At 51.5% G+C, this 12,748-nt stretch overlaps 1 protein-coding gene across 1 annotated transcript; it reads right to left on the bottom strand.

Annotated features, from left to right (window-relative positions):
• Positions 1 to 438: 438 nt before the first annotated feature.
• Positions 439 to 11,637, bottom strand: SFTPD (surfactant protein D). The gene is made up of 8 exons (XM_023204754.1): positions 11,604 to 11,637; positions 8,979 to 9,180; positions 5,379 to 5,495; positions 5,020 to 5,136; positions 4,585 to 4,701; positions 4,025 to 4,141; positions 3,330 to 3,413; positions 439 to 925 (listed from the first exon to the last, which is right to left on the bottom strand). The coding sequence occupies exons 2-8, from the start codon at positions 9,175 to 9,177 to the stop codon at positions 549 to 551; spliced, it is 1,128 nt and encodes a 375-aa protein (XP_023060522.1). The 5' UTR covers positions 9,178 to 9,180; positions 11,604 to 11,637; the 3' UTR covers positions 439 to 548.
• Between the last annotated feature and the right edge of the window lie 1,111 nt (positions 11,638 to 12,748).

The raw sequence follows: 12,748 nt of genomic DNA, 5'->3' as shown, positions 1-12,748 counted from the left end.
ATACAAAAAATTAGCTGGACTTGGTGGCTCATGCCTGTGGTCTCAACTACTTGGGAGGCAGAGCTTGCAGTGAGCCCAGATCACACCACTGCACTCCAATCTTGGTGACAGAATAAGACCTAGTCTCAAAAAAAAAAAAAAAAATGTCAGAGCAGGCAAGAGGGGTATCCAGAAGCTGGGAGGAGGAAGTGCTTGAAAGAGGAGGGAGAGATCCGCAGGGTCAAATGCAGCTGATGGTTTGAGAAAAGAGGCTGAAAGGGAGTCATCAGGTTTGGAGACAGGAAGGTCATTGGAGACCCACTTTTATCACTTATAGAGAAAGCAGGCTGGCCCCTTCTTCCCCTGAATGGAGTTTTAGTGTGAAAGCAGCCTCACATTTCACTCTGCGGTGTCCTGCAGCAGCCCTGCCTTTTGGCCATGTTCTGTAGAGAAGTCCTTCCGGCACAGATGGTCAGCTTTTTATTAGGATATTGGCAGCATGAGGGTCTAAGCTTTGACTTCCTGGCCAAACTCCTGGGCCAAGCACTGCCTTACCCACCCCAGTTGACTCAGAACTCGCAGACCACGAGACGCTTTTCTCCACAAGCCCTGTCATTCCACTTGCCATTGGTGAAGATCTCCACACAGTCCTCTGACCCTCCGTCATCGTTGGGCTCCCCTGGGGCCCAGTTGGAATAGACCAGGGACTCTCCTGTGGGGTAGGTGAACTTGCCCTCCGTCTTGGAGTCAGTCATGCTCAGGAAAGCAGCCTCGTTCTGAGCTATGACCAGCTGTTGCAAGGCGGCATTCTCAGCGGCAGAGCGTGGAGAGGCCAACTGCCCACCAGCCTGTGTGCACACCAGCTGTGCCTCCGTAAACGGTTTGACAAAGCCTGCTGTCTTGAAAATCTTCTCCCCGACACTTTGGCCATTTGGGAAGAGCTCAGCTAGGAGAAGAAGAGAGTCAGGTTGGGGTTGTGATATCACCTGGCCAAAGCTCAGGGGCTCTGAGACCTCTGTGCTCCAACCTGAGCCTCTCAGACCTCCCAAACAGGCACCACATGAGGATGCCAGAGAGAATGCAAGACAGACTGTTCCCGAACAGTCCCCGTCCCATGACCTACCCTGTGAGGTGACACCATGATTCGCCACTTACAGATGAGAGCACTGGAGTTGAGAGAAGCTAAGAGGCCCAAAGTCACACAAGCAGCAAACGTGCAGTTAGGGATTCAACCTCACTCAGTCTGACACCAAAGCTCAGACATGCTCTTTCTATTTCGGCACATGCTATATACCAGAATCAATTTCCCAATTACTGTGTAGAATTGAACAGCTTTTCCCAAGTTGATCACGGTGTAGACTAGGCCAGTTTCTGAGAGTACAGAAAACACCTACAACGAGCCCACTGTCACCCTGTACAACAGTAGGGGATGTGGGGTTGTCGGAGAGAGTCTGTGCTGTGTGATGGGGTGAGGAAAGGGGAGAGACAGGAAGAGGAGAGGACATCTGAAAGCTGCCAGATGCTAATCTCTGCTCTGGGTCTGGCCTCATGTCGGCCTCTTAGTATGCACGTGGGTGATGCCCCAGCCAGTCAGCCTGCCTGGGAGGTGCTGAGGGAGTGGAGGAGGGCATCTGAAGGGCATGTGTGAGTGAGGCACAGGGGAATGGTGTTAGTGCTAGAGTCAGCCCTGGGTGGGAACTGGAAGACCAGGCATTCAGATCCACCCTGGCAACGGCTGTTGCGTGGGCAAGAGAAAGTCACTTTCCTTTTCAGGATTTCCATTTCCTCGTCTCTAAAATGAGGGCTCACTTCACAAAAGCATTGCCTGTGTGACATGTCAAGTATCTCTTCTTCGTCTGTCCTTGTGGCTCCTAGACCCATGCATGGAAATATTCTGCAAAGGACTGGAAGCTCCAGGGAAGGCTGTGCCCCTGGCTTTGTTGGGCTGCTCAGAATGCAGGCTGCACCCTGACTCATTGTCTTTAAGATTCTCCATGGGCTCAGGGTGGCACCCAGAGCAGCCCTGAACAAAGTCAGCATAAGAGTTCATGTACCATTACTAGGTTTATGTGACATGCACATATGTGGGCATGCCTTTGAATACATGTGCATCTATCCAAAGGTACATGGGAGTATGTAAGGTTCATCTGGATGTGTGTGCATATTTGTATGTGCTTTATAGAAAACATATGAGCTCACGTATGTAGATGAAGGTGGAGTGAGTGATGGTGTTTAAGTGTGCACACATGCGGCGGGTACATATGGACGTGTTCCTCTGTGTGTTTCTGTCACTGTGCCTCTGAGTGAATTAGAGCATATGTAGAAAGAGAGATATACCAAATGCTTGAAACTCTCATCTCAGAGCTTGGGTACTTAGAAGCCAAACCTATGTTGCACCCAGTCAGCCCTTTATGCTCTACTACTTCAGAAAATTTTTATCTTTTATTTTTTGGCTCAATGAGATTCGCCTGAACTCAAAGCTGATGTCAGGAAGGGCAGAGGAGAGGAGGGACTGTTGGGCACTGATGTGGAGATTCAAAAAGGCACCAGGCCCTCAGGTGTGTGCCCCTGGAGGCCTCTGACTCTTCAGGATTCCAGGGTCAGGGCAAACACTCTGCTATAAAACACCTCCAGAGCTGCAGGCAGAGCCCAGCAGTGGCTGGAGCCCAGAAGTAGCCCACCCGCTGTTTGAACCAGGAGCATGTCTAAGGTGAGATAACTGATGGCCACATACCAAGGTCAGGTCTCCACCTGCCTTGGACCCCCAGAGCAGAACGCCAGTCCTAGCTCCCAGAACAGTATCTGGTTTCTGTGCTGCCTTGGGATGTGCAGCAGCATCCCTGGGCACTCCCATACCTGGCCCCTCTGAGGTAAGAAATGCAACCGGTCTTGGGTAGCCCCTTGTCTATCAGAGGCACCAGCACAGGGTAGGCAGGAGAGAGGCTCTAGTGAATTGCACTGGACTCAGGACAACAGTTTGTCTCAGGGCACAGGTGGCATTGAGGTTGGTGGGTGGTTCAGGAGCCTGATGGCCTTGACTATGCTACTGCCGGCCTGGTGAGCTGGTGATAGGGGCCACATCCTCCTCCTTTGCCCCCTTGGGTCTACTTCCAGCTCCAGGAGCAGGTGGCTGCCTTGTTCTAGCCCCATCCCAGCCTGAGCCCTACTCCCTGCCACAGTTCCAGGTACAGCCCTGCACAGGTCCCAGCTCATTCCCATCCTAGACCCAGGACAGGCACTGCCTCAGGCCCAGCTAAAGGTCTAGCCCCAGCCCAAGTCCAAACCAAGGTCGAGATCTAGCGTGGGGCCCAATGCCAGTGCTGGGTCCAGGTTCAGATCCAGGAACTCACCTTTCTTATACTGAGAGAAAGCAGCCTGGAGGTGCTGTACTTGTTTCTGTAAGGCCTCAACCTGCTGCCTCAGGGAAGCGACATCTGGAGGGGAGAAAATGGCCAAGTAAAGACTTGTCCAGAGAGCAAAGGTAGAGCTCAGAGTCTGGGCTCCAAGGGAAAGGTGTCTAGTTGTGGGCACATATTGTGGGACTGACCCACAGCAAGCCCACATCTGCTGACACAGCTGGCCCCTGCTGTGCAAGGATGTCTTATGGTTCGGCTATGGACAAATTGTTCCTAGTACTTCACTAACACTGAACCAGATGGCATTGTGACTTTAAAGTCTTGGAATATAATGGGATCTCCATTGGGTGGGGCGGGGAGTGGGTGCTGGGCAGGAATACACACTCATGTGTTTCCTACTCACCAGATTTTTAATGCCCTAATCTGTCCCATGAATTGGGAAGGCAGCTATAGTTTTCCCGATAGTCAGATGGAGAAGCTGTCCAGGTTGCCTTCCCATGAGTACTAAGCGGCTAAGACCAGAGCTCAGTGCTCCTGCCTTCCAGCCTGTCCACCTTTCCTGAGTTCCACCCATCAGCTGCCATTGATGGGGCACACATCCCAGAACCCCTCCTCTGGCATGGGGAGGGCTTCTCTCTGCACACCCATGTCCCAGCGGGGTTTCCCTGAGCCGGGAGCTGCTACCTTACCTGGAAGCCCACTTTCTCCCTTTGCTCCTTTATCTCCAGGAACGCCTTTGTCCCCCTTCAATCCTGGGGGTCCCCTGGCACCTGGACTTCCCTGAGGACCCATGAATCCAGCAGACCCTGGGGTGAAAGAAGAACTGGGTGAGCTATGTACCCATTTTTTTTTTTTTTTTTTTTTAGCATTTTTACCTTCCCGTACATGGATTAACTATCTTTATTGCCCAGAAATAGATAGGCGGTCCCCAATACCCAGCCATGCAGCTCTCTGTACACTGACTGTCCCTGTCACCAAGCACTCAACCTCGCTGTATAAAACTGCCCCGCCACCCAACAACTAATCTTCCCTGAACACACTTCTCCATTGCTGAGGACCCCAATCTCTCTAGATAGGAACCGTCCCCAGAGCTTCCTCATGCACCCTTCTTGGATACAGATTCTCCCCGTGGTCCAGCAATGCCACCTTTGCCTTTACAGGTGGTTGGGGGGTGGGGGAAGGCATTGACAGCTCCAAGCAGGCACAGGAGAACTGGACCCAGCTCAGCCTAGCTCTTTCCACTGCTCACCTGCTGCCCCTGCGTTTCCAGGGGCTCCACGCTCACCAGGGATGCCACGATCTCCCTTAGGGCCTACGGGGCCTCTTGCCCCTGCCGTGCCCTGCATGCCGGGGGCACCTACTTCTCCTGAGGAAGGAACACACAGGAACAAACACAGCTAAGAGTACGTTCAGCAGGTGTGGTTTTCTTAGCAATGGAGCTTTTTGCCCACAACTCTAGGGTCAGAGAGAAAAGTGGGGAGACTCTCCTTGCTTTCTGGGGCTCCTCTGTGGAGGGTGAGAGGAAAATATTGCAATTGTGGGGATTGGGAGGGTGCATGGCAAGGCCTTTGCAGCATCGAGGGTCTGCGCTCTCCCTGGCACTCTGAGCACACCTCAGGTCACATCATGGACCTTTGGCCTTCCTCCTTTCCCGTCTTAGATTGGCCACAGACCAGCCACCTACCTTTGGGCCCAGCTTCTCCTTTTGGGCCTGGCTTGCCCTGAGGTCCCATGTTCCCCTGCTTCCCCAGGGGACCTTCTCTTCCAGCTGGACCAGGCACACCGGGAGGTCCTGGAGGTCCTGAGGAAAAGCACCAGCCCGGTCAGTAATAATGAAGCCTCTTGGCAGGAGGAGTGTAGTAAGGTGAGGGTAATAACAGAGGTCAGGGAGGCAGCATAGTTGTCCTCCCAACAGCAGGCCCTATCTGTCCTGAAATGACCCAGTGCCTTCTTCCTGGGATGGGCTCTATGCGTGCCCACTGGCATATCCTTGCAGCTGCACCACCACCTGGAAACACCAGAAGTTGACACTCAGTTGCTCACCACTTGGCCCGGCGTCTCCCTTTGGTCCAGGTTCTCCAATGGAGCCATTGTCCCCTTTGGGCCCAACTGGGCCAGCTTCTCCAGGTGTCCCTGCTTTCCCTGCAGCTCCTGGCAAACCTGTAGCAGCAGAAGAAATGGACAAAGACCTGGCCCTAGACCCAGAAAGGGCCAGCTGCCTGCGGGATCAGCCCCCAGCATTCCTTCAGGATTCTGCAGAGCGTGAGACTTCCACTGTCACACACCCGGGTCCAGTGGTGATCCAGGAAATGGGTATCAACATCCCCATTTTATAGATGAGGAAGAAGCCTTCCAGAGTTGGAGGTGGATTAAAGCCAAGACCTATCTGACCTTCTATGCTGTGCTCCTTCCCCTGCCCCAAGGCCATTGTATTGATGGCAGGCAATCTGTCAGCTCTTACCTGTGATCATGGACTTCTTGCATTCCATATACCAGGGAAATCTACCAAAAATGGCACCAAACAGGTGGTGCTAACATGTTCATTCAGTTATTGGTCCATTTGCTCATTTATTTGTTCACTAAGAGCCATCTATGCAGTACCTACTTTATACCTAGCACTAGGCCACATGTAAATCTGAGCTTAGCCTCAGGTCCTGCTCAGCAGGGGGTTCATAATACACTGTGAGACAAGCGAGAAGAAAGACAATGCATGAAGTGTCCCTTATCTCATCCCAGCGTCCCCACCCCAGCACTCACACACTCAGAGCTGTCTTCCTCAAAGAGAAAGTGGGATTTTAAGGGCAAGGAGAATTGAGGGAGATTTGCAGAGAGGAAGTGATATTTCAGAGTTGGAAGTCATGCTCCCATGGCAGAGGAGGCCGGGACTCCGTGGCAAGCAAGCATATGGTTGTGGGTGAATTTGCTGGGTGGGTGGAAGAGTATGTGCTGGCGTATCCCAGCAGCATCACCACCTGGAAACATCTGAATTCCACGCCCAGTGGAATTCCATGCCCTGGGTCCGTCCGTTGGTTACAATCCTTATTAGGGATGAAATGGAAGCACAGATGGGCCCCAACCCCAACACCCAACAGCACATTGTGCTCCAGGCAGGATGTCCTGACCCCAGGTGGAGCCTCTTGGGCTTCACCCTGGCCAAGCTGGCAGCAGGAAGATGGACCAAGAGAAAAACAACACTCTCCAGAAGGGAGCGTTAGAGCCCACTTCTTCTCGGTACACAAACTATGGAGGCCATGAGAGCACTGGGATGGAGGAGGGACACCTCCCCAGATGCTTTCCCGTGCCTTTCAAAACACTCACTGTGTATCTTAGTGTCCCCAGAGACCTAGCCCTGCACCCGACTGCCACCTGAATGGAGCTTTATGGCCCAGCCTTTTGGCTGTTTTGACTCCTAAAATTCCTCCTCCCCTTCCATCTTCCATTCACTCATTCCATAAATATCTCTGGAGCCTCTAATACATGCCAGGCACTGTCCTAAATACCGGGGATAAACAGCCCTTATCTGGGGAGCTTCAACTCTATCTCAAAGAGACAGGTAATAAAACATTTAAAATGTACAACATATGGTATGTTAGATATAATGCCACAGGGAAAAGTAAAGCATGGGGTGTGTTGGGGTAGGGTCCGTTTTTGGTAGGGTGGTCGGGGAGCACCTCACTGTGAGGGTGATCGGGGAGTAAATCCCTGAAGGAGGTGAAGTGTGAGCCGCAGGGACAGCTATGAGAAGAGCAAATGGCAAGCACCCAAGGAGGGAGGAGGCTGAGCATGGCCGGGGGCCAGAAAGGAGCTATGTAGTTGGAGCTGACTAGGGGTGGGGGCACCAAAGTCAGAGGAGCAGCAGGGGTACAGGGTGGTCCTGCCGGGACTCATGGGCTGCTGTAAGGTGTGTGATTTGTCCAGGGGAGATGAGCATCCCTGGAGGGACTCCCCCATGGAATATTGCTGAGCAGGAATGCTGGAGGTGCTGAGGAATAAGAAATTGTTCCCCCCCGAAGGTAGGATCTGGGTCATATTTGCCCTCCATGATGTCGGGGGTGTTACTAGAGTGACTCAAGCTCCACCCTCCACCTCTGCTCAAAGATCTCTTCTTTCAAGTCCCAATTTTCCTCGTAGTAGGTTCTGGGGACCACATGCTTCCAACTCTGCAGGGGTGTTGGTCACAAGCGCAGACTTTGGCCCCACACAGACTTATTCTGGGTGGATTCTGGGAATCCTGAGGGTTCTGAGGGAACCCAGCCCTCAGACCTATAACAGCGGAGTGACTGGAGAGACTACAATTGAGGAACCAGAGTGGAGCCTCATCCTGCAGCCCCACTGTGCACTGTCCTCTGTCCAAGTACTGACCCAAAGCCAGGCCTGGAATGTGCATGGGTTGAGGCACGTATGTGGGGAAGGGAGGCCTTGACCATGCTTCAGGCGGCAAGCTCCCAAGGCCATTGTGGGAAAGATCCCTGAGATTCAAATCCGGGGCCCCACTAGAAGCCAGACTGAGTTGGGAGTCTCTGAGAAAGAGCTGCCAAGGAGCCACTTTCTGTCTGTAAGGGACAGGCAGATGCTCACTTGCCCCTTACCCCACAAAGCCTGGGGATTCGTTCCAGAAAGTTAAAGACTGTATGTGATCCCTTTGAAGCCCTGCCCAGTGACACAGAGGTCCCTTGGTTCATGCTGCTGGCTCATGGAATTCTCCTTTCTTGCCAGTAAGACCCAGATCCTTCCCTACAAGCAGGGAGCAGTATTTCCAGGGACAATTCCCTTACTTATCAGTACCTCTGCTAAGCTCAAGATAATTCACCTATTTGGTGCAGCAGGAAATGCAACTTTATCCCAAAGACTCAATAAAAAATAAAGCCTTTGGCTCAATTATTCATCACTGGGTATAGATACCACTCCCATTACCAGATAAAAAAACAGACTCAGTGACACTGAGGGGCTCGCCCAGGTGTAGAGATGGAGCCAGCAGTAAAGCCCAGGCCAGCCTGATGCAGGGCCTTCGTCCTTTCCACCTCTAGAATGGTTGTTACTTAGCCTCTTTGCATCATCATTTTCTTACCTGTCAAAGGAGATTAATATGTCCCCTGTAAGACTCTTGGGAGGATTAAATGAACTACTCAAATGAATGCCCAAGCACGGGGGTGGACAAAGAAATGTGAGTTCCTTTTCTCTCCCTGTAATGTATTAGAGCAAATCCTCTTGATTAGGCTTGAGAATGGAGCCATGGAGCCCCATTTTTTCCTACCCTTCATGCAGTGGTGTCTAGTTAAATATTTAAAATATTTAATGCCCTGCACAGGCATCATTTAATTGGAATGAACAACTGCTAACTGCTGGTACAGGGCTCTAGAAGGCCCCAAATATCAGTAATTTACCACTGTTTGCTTGCTCTTGGGATGGGAAGGATCCGGGGATCCTAGAGGAGGAGCTAGGGCAGTTGGGTACCGGAGGAGGCACATGGGGGCTCAGCACAGCCACTTGTTTGCCAGCTGGTGGAGCAGTGTGGAACTCACCTTCTTGGGAGGAAGAAACACATCTCCAAACTTGCATAAGAAAGTACCCAGAGTTGCTGGGCTGGTTAGAATTCCAATGACCATTCCTCCCCAGCAGGATAAGCCCAGGGCCCCACACTACCTGGATCCCCCTTCTCGCCCCGAGGGCCCTCTCTCCCATCCCGTCCATCACGACCAGGCAGGCCACTCTCCACTGAGCTACACATGACCAGTGTGCAAGCACTGGGCGCTGTTCTTTGGGAGTAGGTCTTCATGTCTGCTTCCAGGTAGCCCAGGGACTGTGTGAGCAGGACCAGTGCAGAGAGGAGGAAGAGAAGCATGGCCTGGAGAGGTTAACAGAAAGAGAAACGACATGCTTATGCTTCGTGGACATGGTTTAGGGCTTGGCTCAGCTTCAAGAGGTGACAAGAAGCCCTCATTCCCACCTTCTCTCCTCTGCTATGGGGCCTAGAGCAGCAGGAATCCAAAAGCAGTTTAAGGACAAGGTGGGCACATGGTCTGGGTGGAGGGCAAGAGTTACCCAGCTGGAACTCTGACATAGGTTGACAGCAGCATCCCCCATTCCCAGGTGCTCATGTCTTCCCTTCTTGTGCCTTCCCTTGGGCACTAAGTTTGGCTCAGTGGCTAGGATGTAACATTCCTCACTGGGGCCATCTGTCACATCAAGAAGGGTTCATTGAGTGCCTCTGGGCAGGACCCCCCACCACTCCCTAGACCTGTCTGTACCACTGAGGCAATTGGCTTAGCTCAGACAAGGCAAGCCTGTTTCTTCTCTCTTGCTGCCTTGCATGGACTAGCACTGTCATTGACAGTGCTGGTATGAAAATGAGCCAGAGTCCTGAGTGCTTAGCGATGTCCTTCCTGAGCACAGGCTGGGAGTGTGATGCACATTTGCCTGGCTATTTGCCACGTGCTGTCTCTAGAGAAAAGTCCCTGAGGGAACCCAGGTGAAAGTTTTCAGACACTAAACTAGCAGTGGAAGAAATCCTGAGACACCTAGCGTTCTTCCCAGACCTGAGAGGGTTTGGAAAATAAGTCTTATGTGGAGGCCAGGCACGGTGGTTCATGCCTGTAATCCCAGCACTTTGGGAGGCCAAGGCAGGCGGATCACTTGAAGTCAGGAGTTTAAGACCAGCCTGGCCAACATGGCAATACCCCATCTCTACCAAAAATATAAAAAATTAGCTGGATGTGGTGGTGTGTGCTGTAATCCCAGGTACTCAGGATGCTGAGGCAGAGAATCACTTGAACCTGGGAGGTGGAGGTTGCAGTGAGCCGAGATCGTACCACTGCACTCTAGCCTGGGCAGGAGAGTGAGACTCCATCTCAAAAAAAAAAAAGAAGTCTTATATGGAAAGAGGACATGCCAGATAGGCTCAGTCAGGCTGAGTCAGGCTGCAGGTAAGCAAGAGCAGCTATCCAACAGGGCACTCATTTATTATCTAAGATAGTCAGGAATTGAGATTAGGATAAAAGCAGGACCTGGGACATTCCCTGTTTTGCATATCTTTTCTCTCAGTGAGAACCCATAAAGTTATGAGAGTGAAAAGAGCTGATCAGATTTGCAGAGGCTGGGAACAAAGCCAGAGGGACTTGTGCAAAGAAAGGGGTCAGCAGGCCAACTGGGGTGGTGGCAAGTGGGGGGCTTCCTGCTGAGGAGTGCTTTCTTCTCTGACTGCTGGTGATTCTGGGCTGTGGATGACCCCTATTTCTCACTAGCCTCTTTCAATTTTGAATTCACCACTTCCTCGGGTATCCTGGTAGTCTCTAGAAACACCTGGGTGAGTTCACTGCCAGCAGCAGCTACCTGGTTGTACCTGTTCTGGCAGAGACTCAATCATGAGCACCAAGGGCCAGACCAAGGCCAGAGCAAGGGCAGTGTTCTGTGCCCTGCAGCTGCCTCAACCCTGGGGCCTTATGTCTGATTCTGGGGACGAATGAAAGGCAATAGGCATTCTGCCTACAGGCTCAAGATAGCACAGAAGGCACCAGCAGCCACTGTGGCTTGAAGGACCCTTGGAGAGGGCAGACCCGAGTTTTCAGACCCAAGATTCAGATGAGGCATCTTAGATGAGGCATCTTAGCTGGGGCAGCAGATGGAGTAGGCAGAGTCATGGTCGCCCTCAACCCCTGCAGTGCCCAGTTTATCCTAAGCTTTCAGAGTATTATTTCATTGAAAAGGGTGTCTCCTCTGAACATGGATTGGAAAATCAGAGACCTACTCCAGTAAGTATATTTTTTAAAGTAAAGACCTGAAGCTATGAGAAAAACATGTTTGCCCTGCTTTTCCACAGGCAGTTGGCACCAAGATGGGTTTAGAACCCAGGCCAACTGCTTTTCCACAGGCAGTTGGCACCAAGATGGGTTTAGGCCCCTGGGTTTGTCTCTCTTCCACTGTCCTTTCTGAAGAAATCAGGACAGAAAAGAGCCTAGAGAGAAATTAGAATTGCATTTTTCCACCCGAAGCTTCCACACTGTGGCATCCCAGGTCTAGATGGTATCACACCCACTCTTCCACCCTGTGCTCCCCAGCTCAGAAAACAAATCCTCCCCTGGGCTGAGGCCACTGAATAAGGTACAGAAGAGCACCATAAGACCTCCTGTGCTCCCCACCTCCCACACCTATGCCTCCTAGACCAGAACAGCTACACGTACTCGCCACACCAATAGGTCAAACTGCCCAGATTGGCAGGGGGATATTTGCAGGATGTGGAGAAAACAAAAAGGCAAGAACAGAGACACTTACAGGTTTCTTTTTCTTAGGCCCCAGGAGCTCCAAGCAAACTAGGCTTTGCTTGGCAGGCACTCACTATTTATGCCTGCCCTGTACCCTGAGCTGCCCAGCCCCAAAAACTCCCTTCAAGAAGTGGGGCAATTTTCTTCTTTATTGACTCACTCACTCTTATCCCCACCTGCATTCTGGAAACCTGCCACTCATATTCACAACACTATGCACATCCATCACTATAGTTTGCAGAGCACTATCAGGCCTTGATCTCATCTGCACCCTTCTCACTGCAGCTCTGTGAGTTAAGTGGCATCATTAGTATCTGTATTTTATAGATATCTAGAAATCAGGAGTCCAGAAACCAGCAAGTTGCACAATGACCTACCGTGATTGCAAAAGGAACTCACAACTGCAGATCTTAAGAGTCAAGACCCACTGTGTCCACTTCTCCTCTTCCTTTATCTCAACAGCACTGCTCAGATATTGGGAAAGAGCTGAGAGCTGCTTGGAATACCTGGGCAGGGGTGGGGCAGGTAGAGTGGCTGCAGAGGCAGCAGCATGTAGTGGCAGCAGCTAGGCAGCTGCCACCTGGAAAGACTTGCTGTTTTGCATGCTGCTCTAGGCCTCAGAGAGCCCCTGCCTCACTTGTCTTTTATGGGATGGATTTCCCTTAGCCTTGCCGAAGGACCTGTGCCTTGCCTCATTCAGGCTTGTTCTCCCTGTCCTCTTAGCTAGTGTTTGTCTTATGCACTGCTCTTGTGACTAGTTAGGACCCCTGAGCTGATGCTACCCTTATCCAATCTTCTAGTCTACATCTATTTTTTTTTTTTTTGAGATAGTCTCACTCTGTCACCCAGACTACAGTGCCATAATGCATTTATAGCTCACTGCAGCCTCAAACTCCTGGGCTCAAGTGATTGTCCTGCCTCAGCCTCTTAAGTAGCTAGGACTACAGGTGAGCATGATCACACCTGGCTAATTTTTCTTTTTAATTTTTTACAGAGATGGGGTCTCGCTATGTTGCCCACGCTGGTCTCAAACTCCTGGTCTCAAGCAATTCTCCTGCCTCAGCCTACTGAAGTTCTGAGATTACAAGTGTAAGCCATCACACCCATCTCCAATCTGTGTCTTTTAAGTGGAACATTTACTCCATTTATGATCAA

The sequence above is a fragment of the Piliocolobus tephrosceles genome, chromosome 9 (genome assembly GCF_002776525.5).
Source record: "Piliocolobus tephrosceles isolate RC106 chromosome 9, ASM277652v3, whole genome shotgun sequence".
NCBI lineage: Eukaryota > Metazoa > Chordata > Mammalia > Primates > Cercopithecidae > Piliocolobus > Piliocolobus tephrosceles.
Note: the sequence above shows the minus strand (reverse complement) of the source record. Positions and strands in the feature narration are given on the sequence as shown.

Bases quoted from the DNA above. Each gene is read 5' to 3' on its own strand.
- SFTPD (XM_023204754.1), bottom strand. From the start codon at position 9,177: ATGCTTCTCTTCCTCCTCTCTGCACTGGTCCTGCTCACACAGTCCCTG. The intron at 5,496-8,978 runs GTAGTGTGGGGC...CTGCTGCTACAG, and splicing joins GGGCGAGAAGGGGGATCCAG to GTTTGCCAGGAGCTGCAGGG. The intron at 926-3,329 runs GTGAGTTCCTGG...TTCTTCTCCTAG, and splicing joins TTTCTCTCAGTATAAGAAAG to CTGAGCTCTTCCCAAATGGC.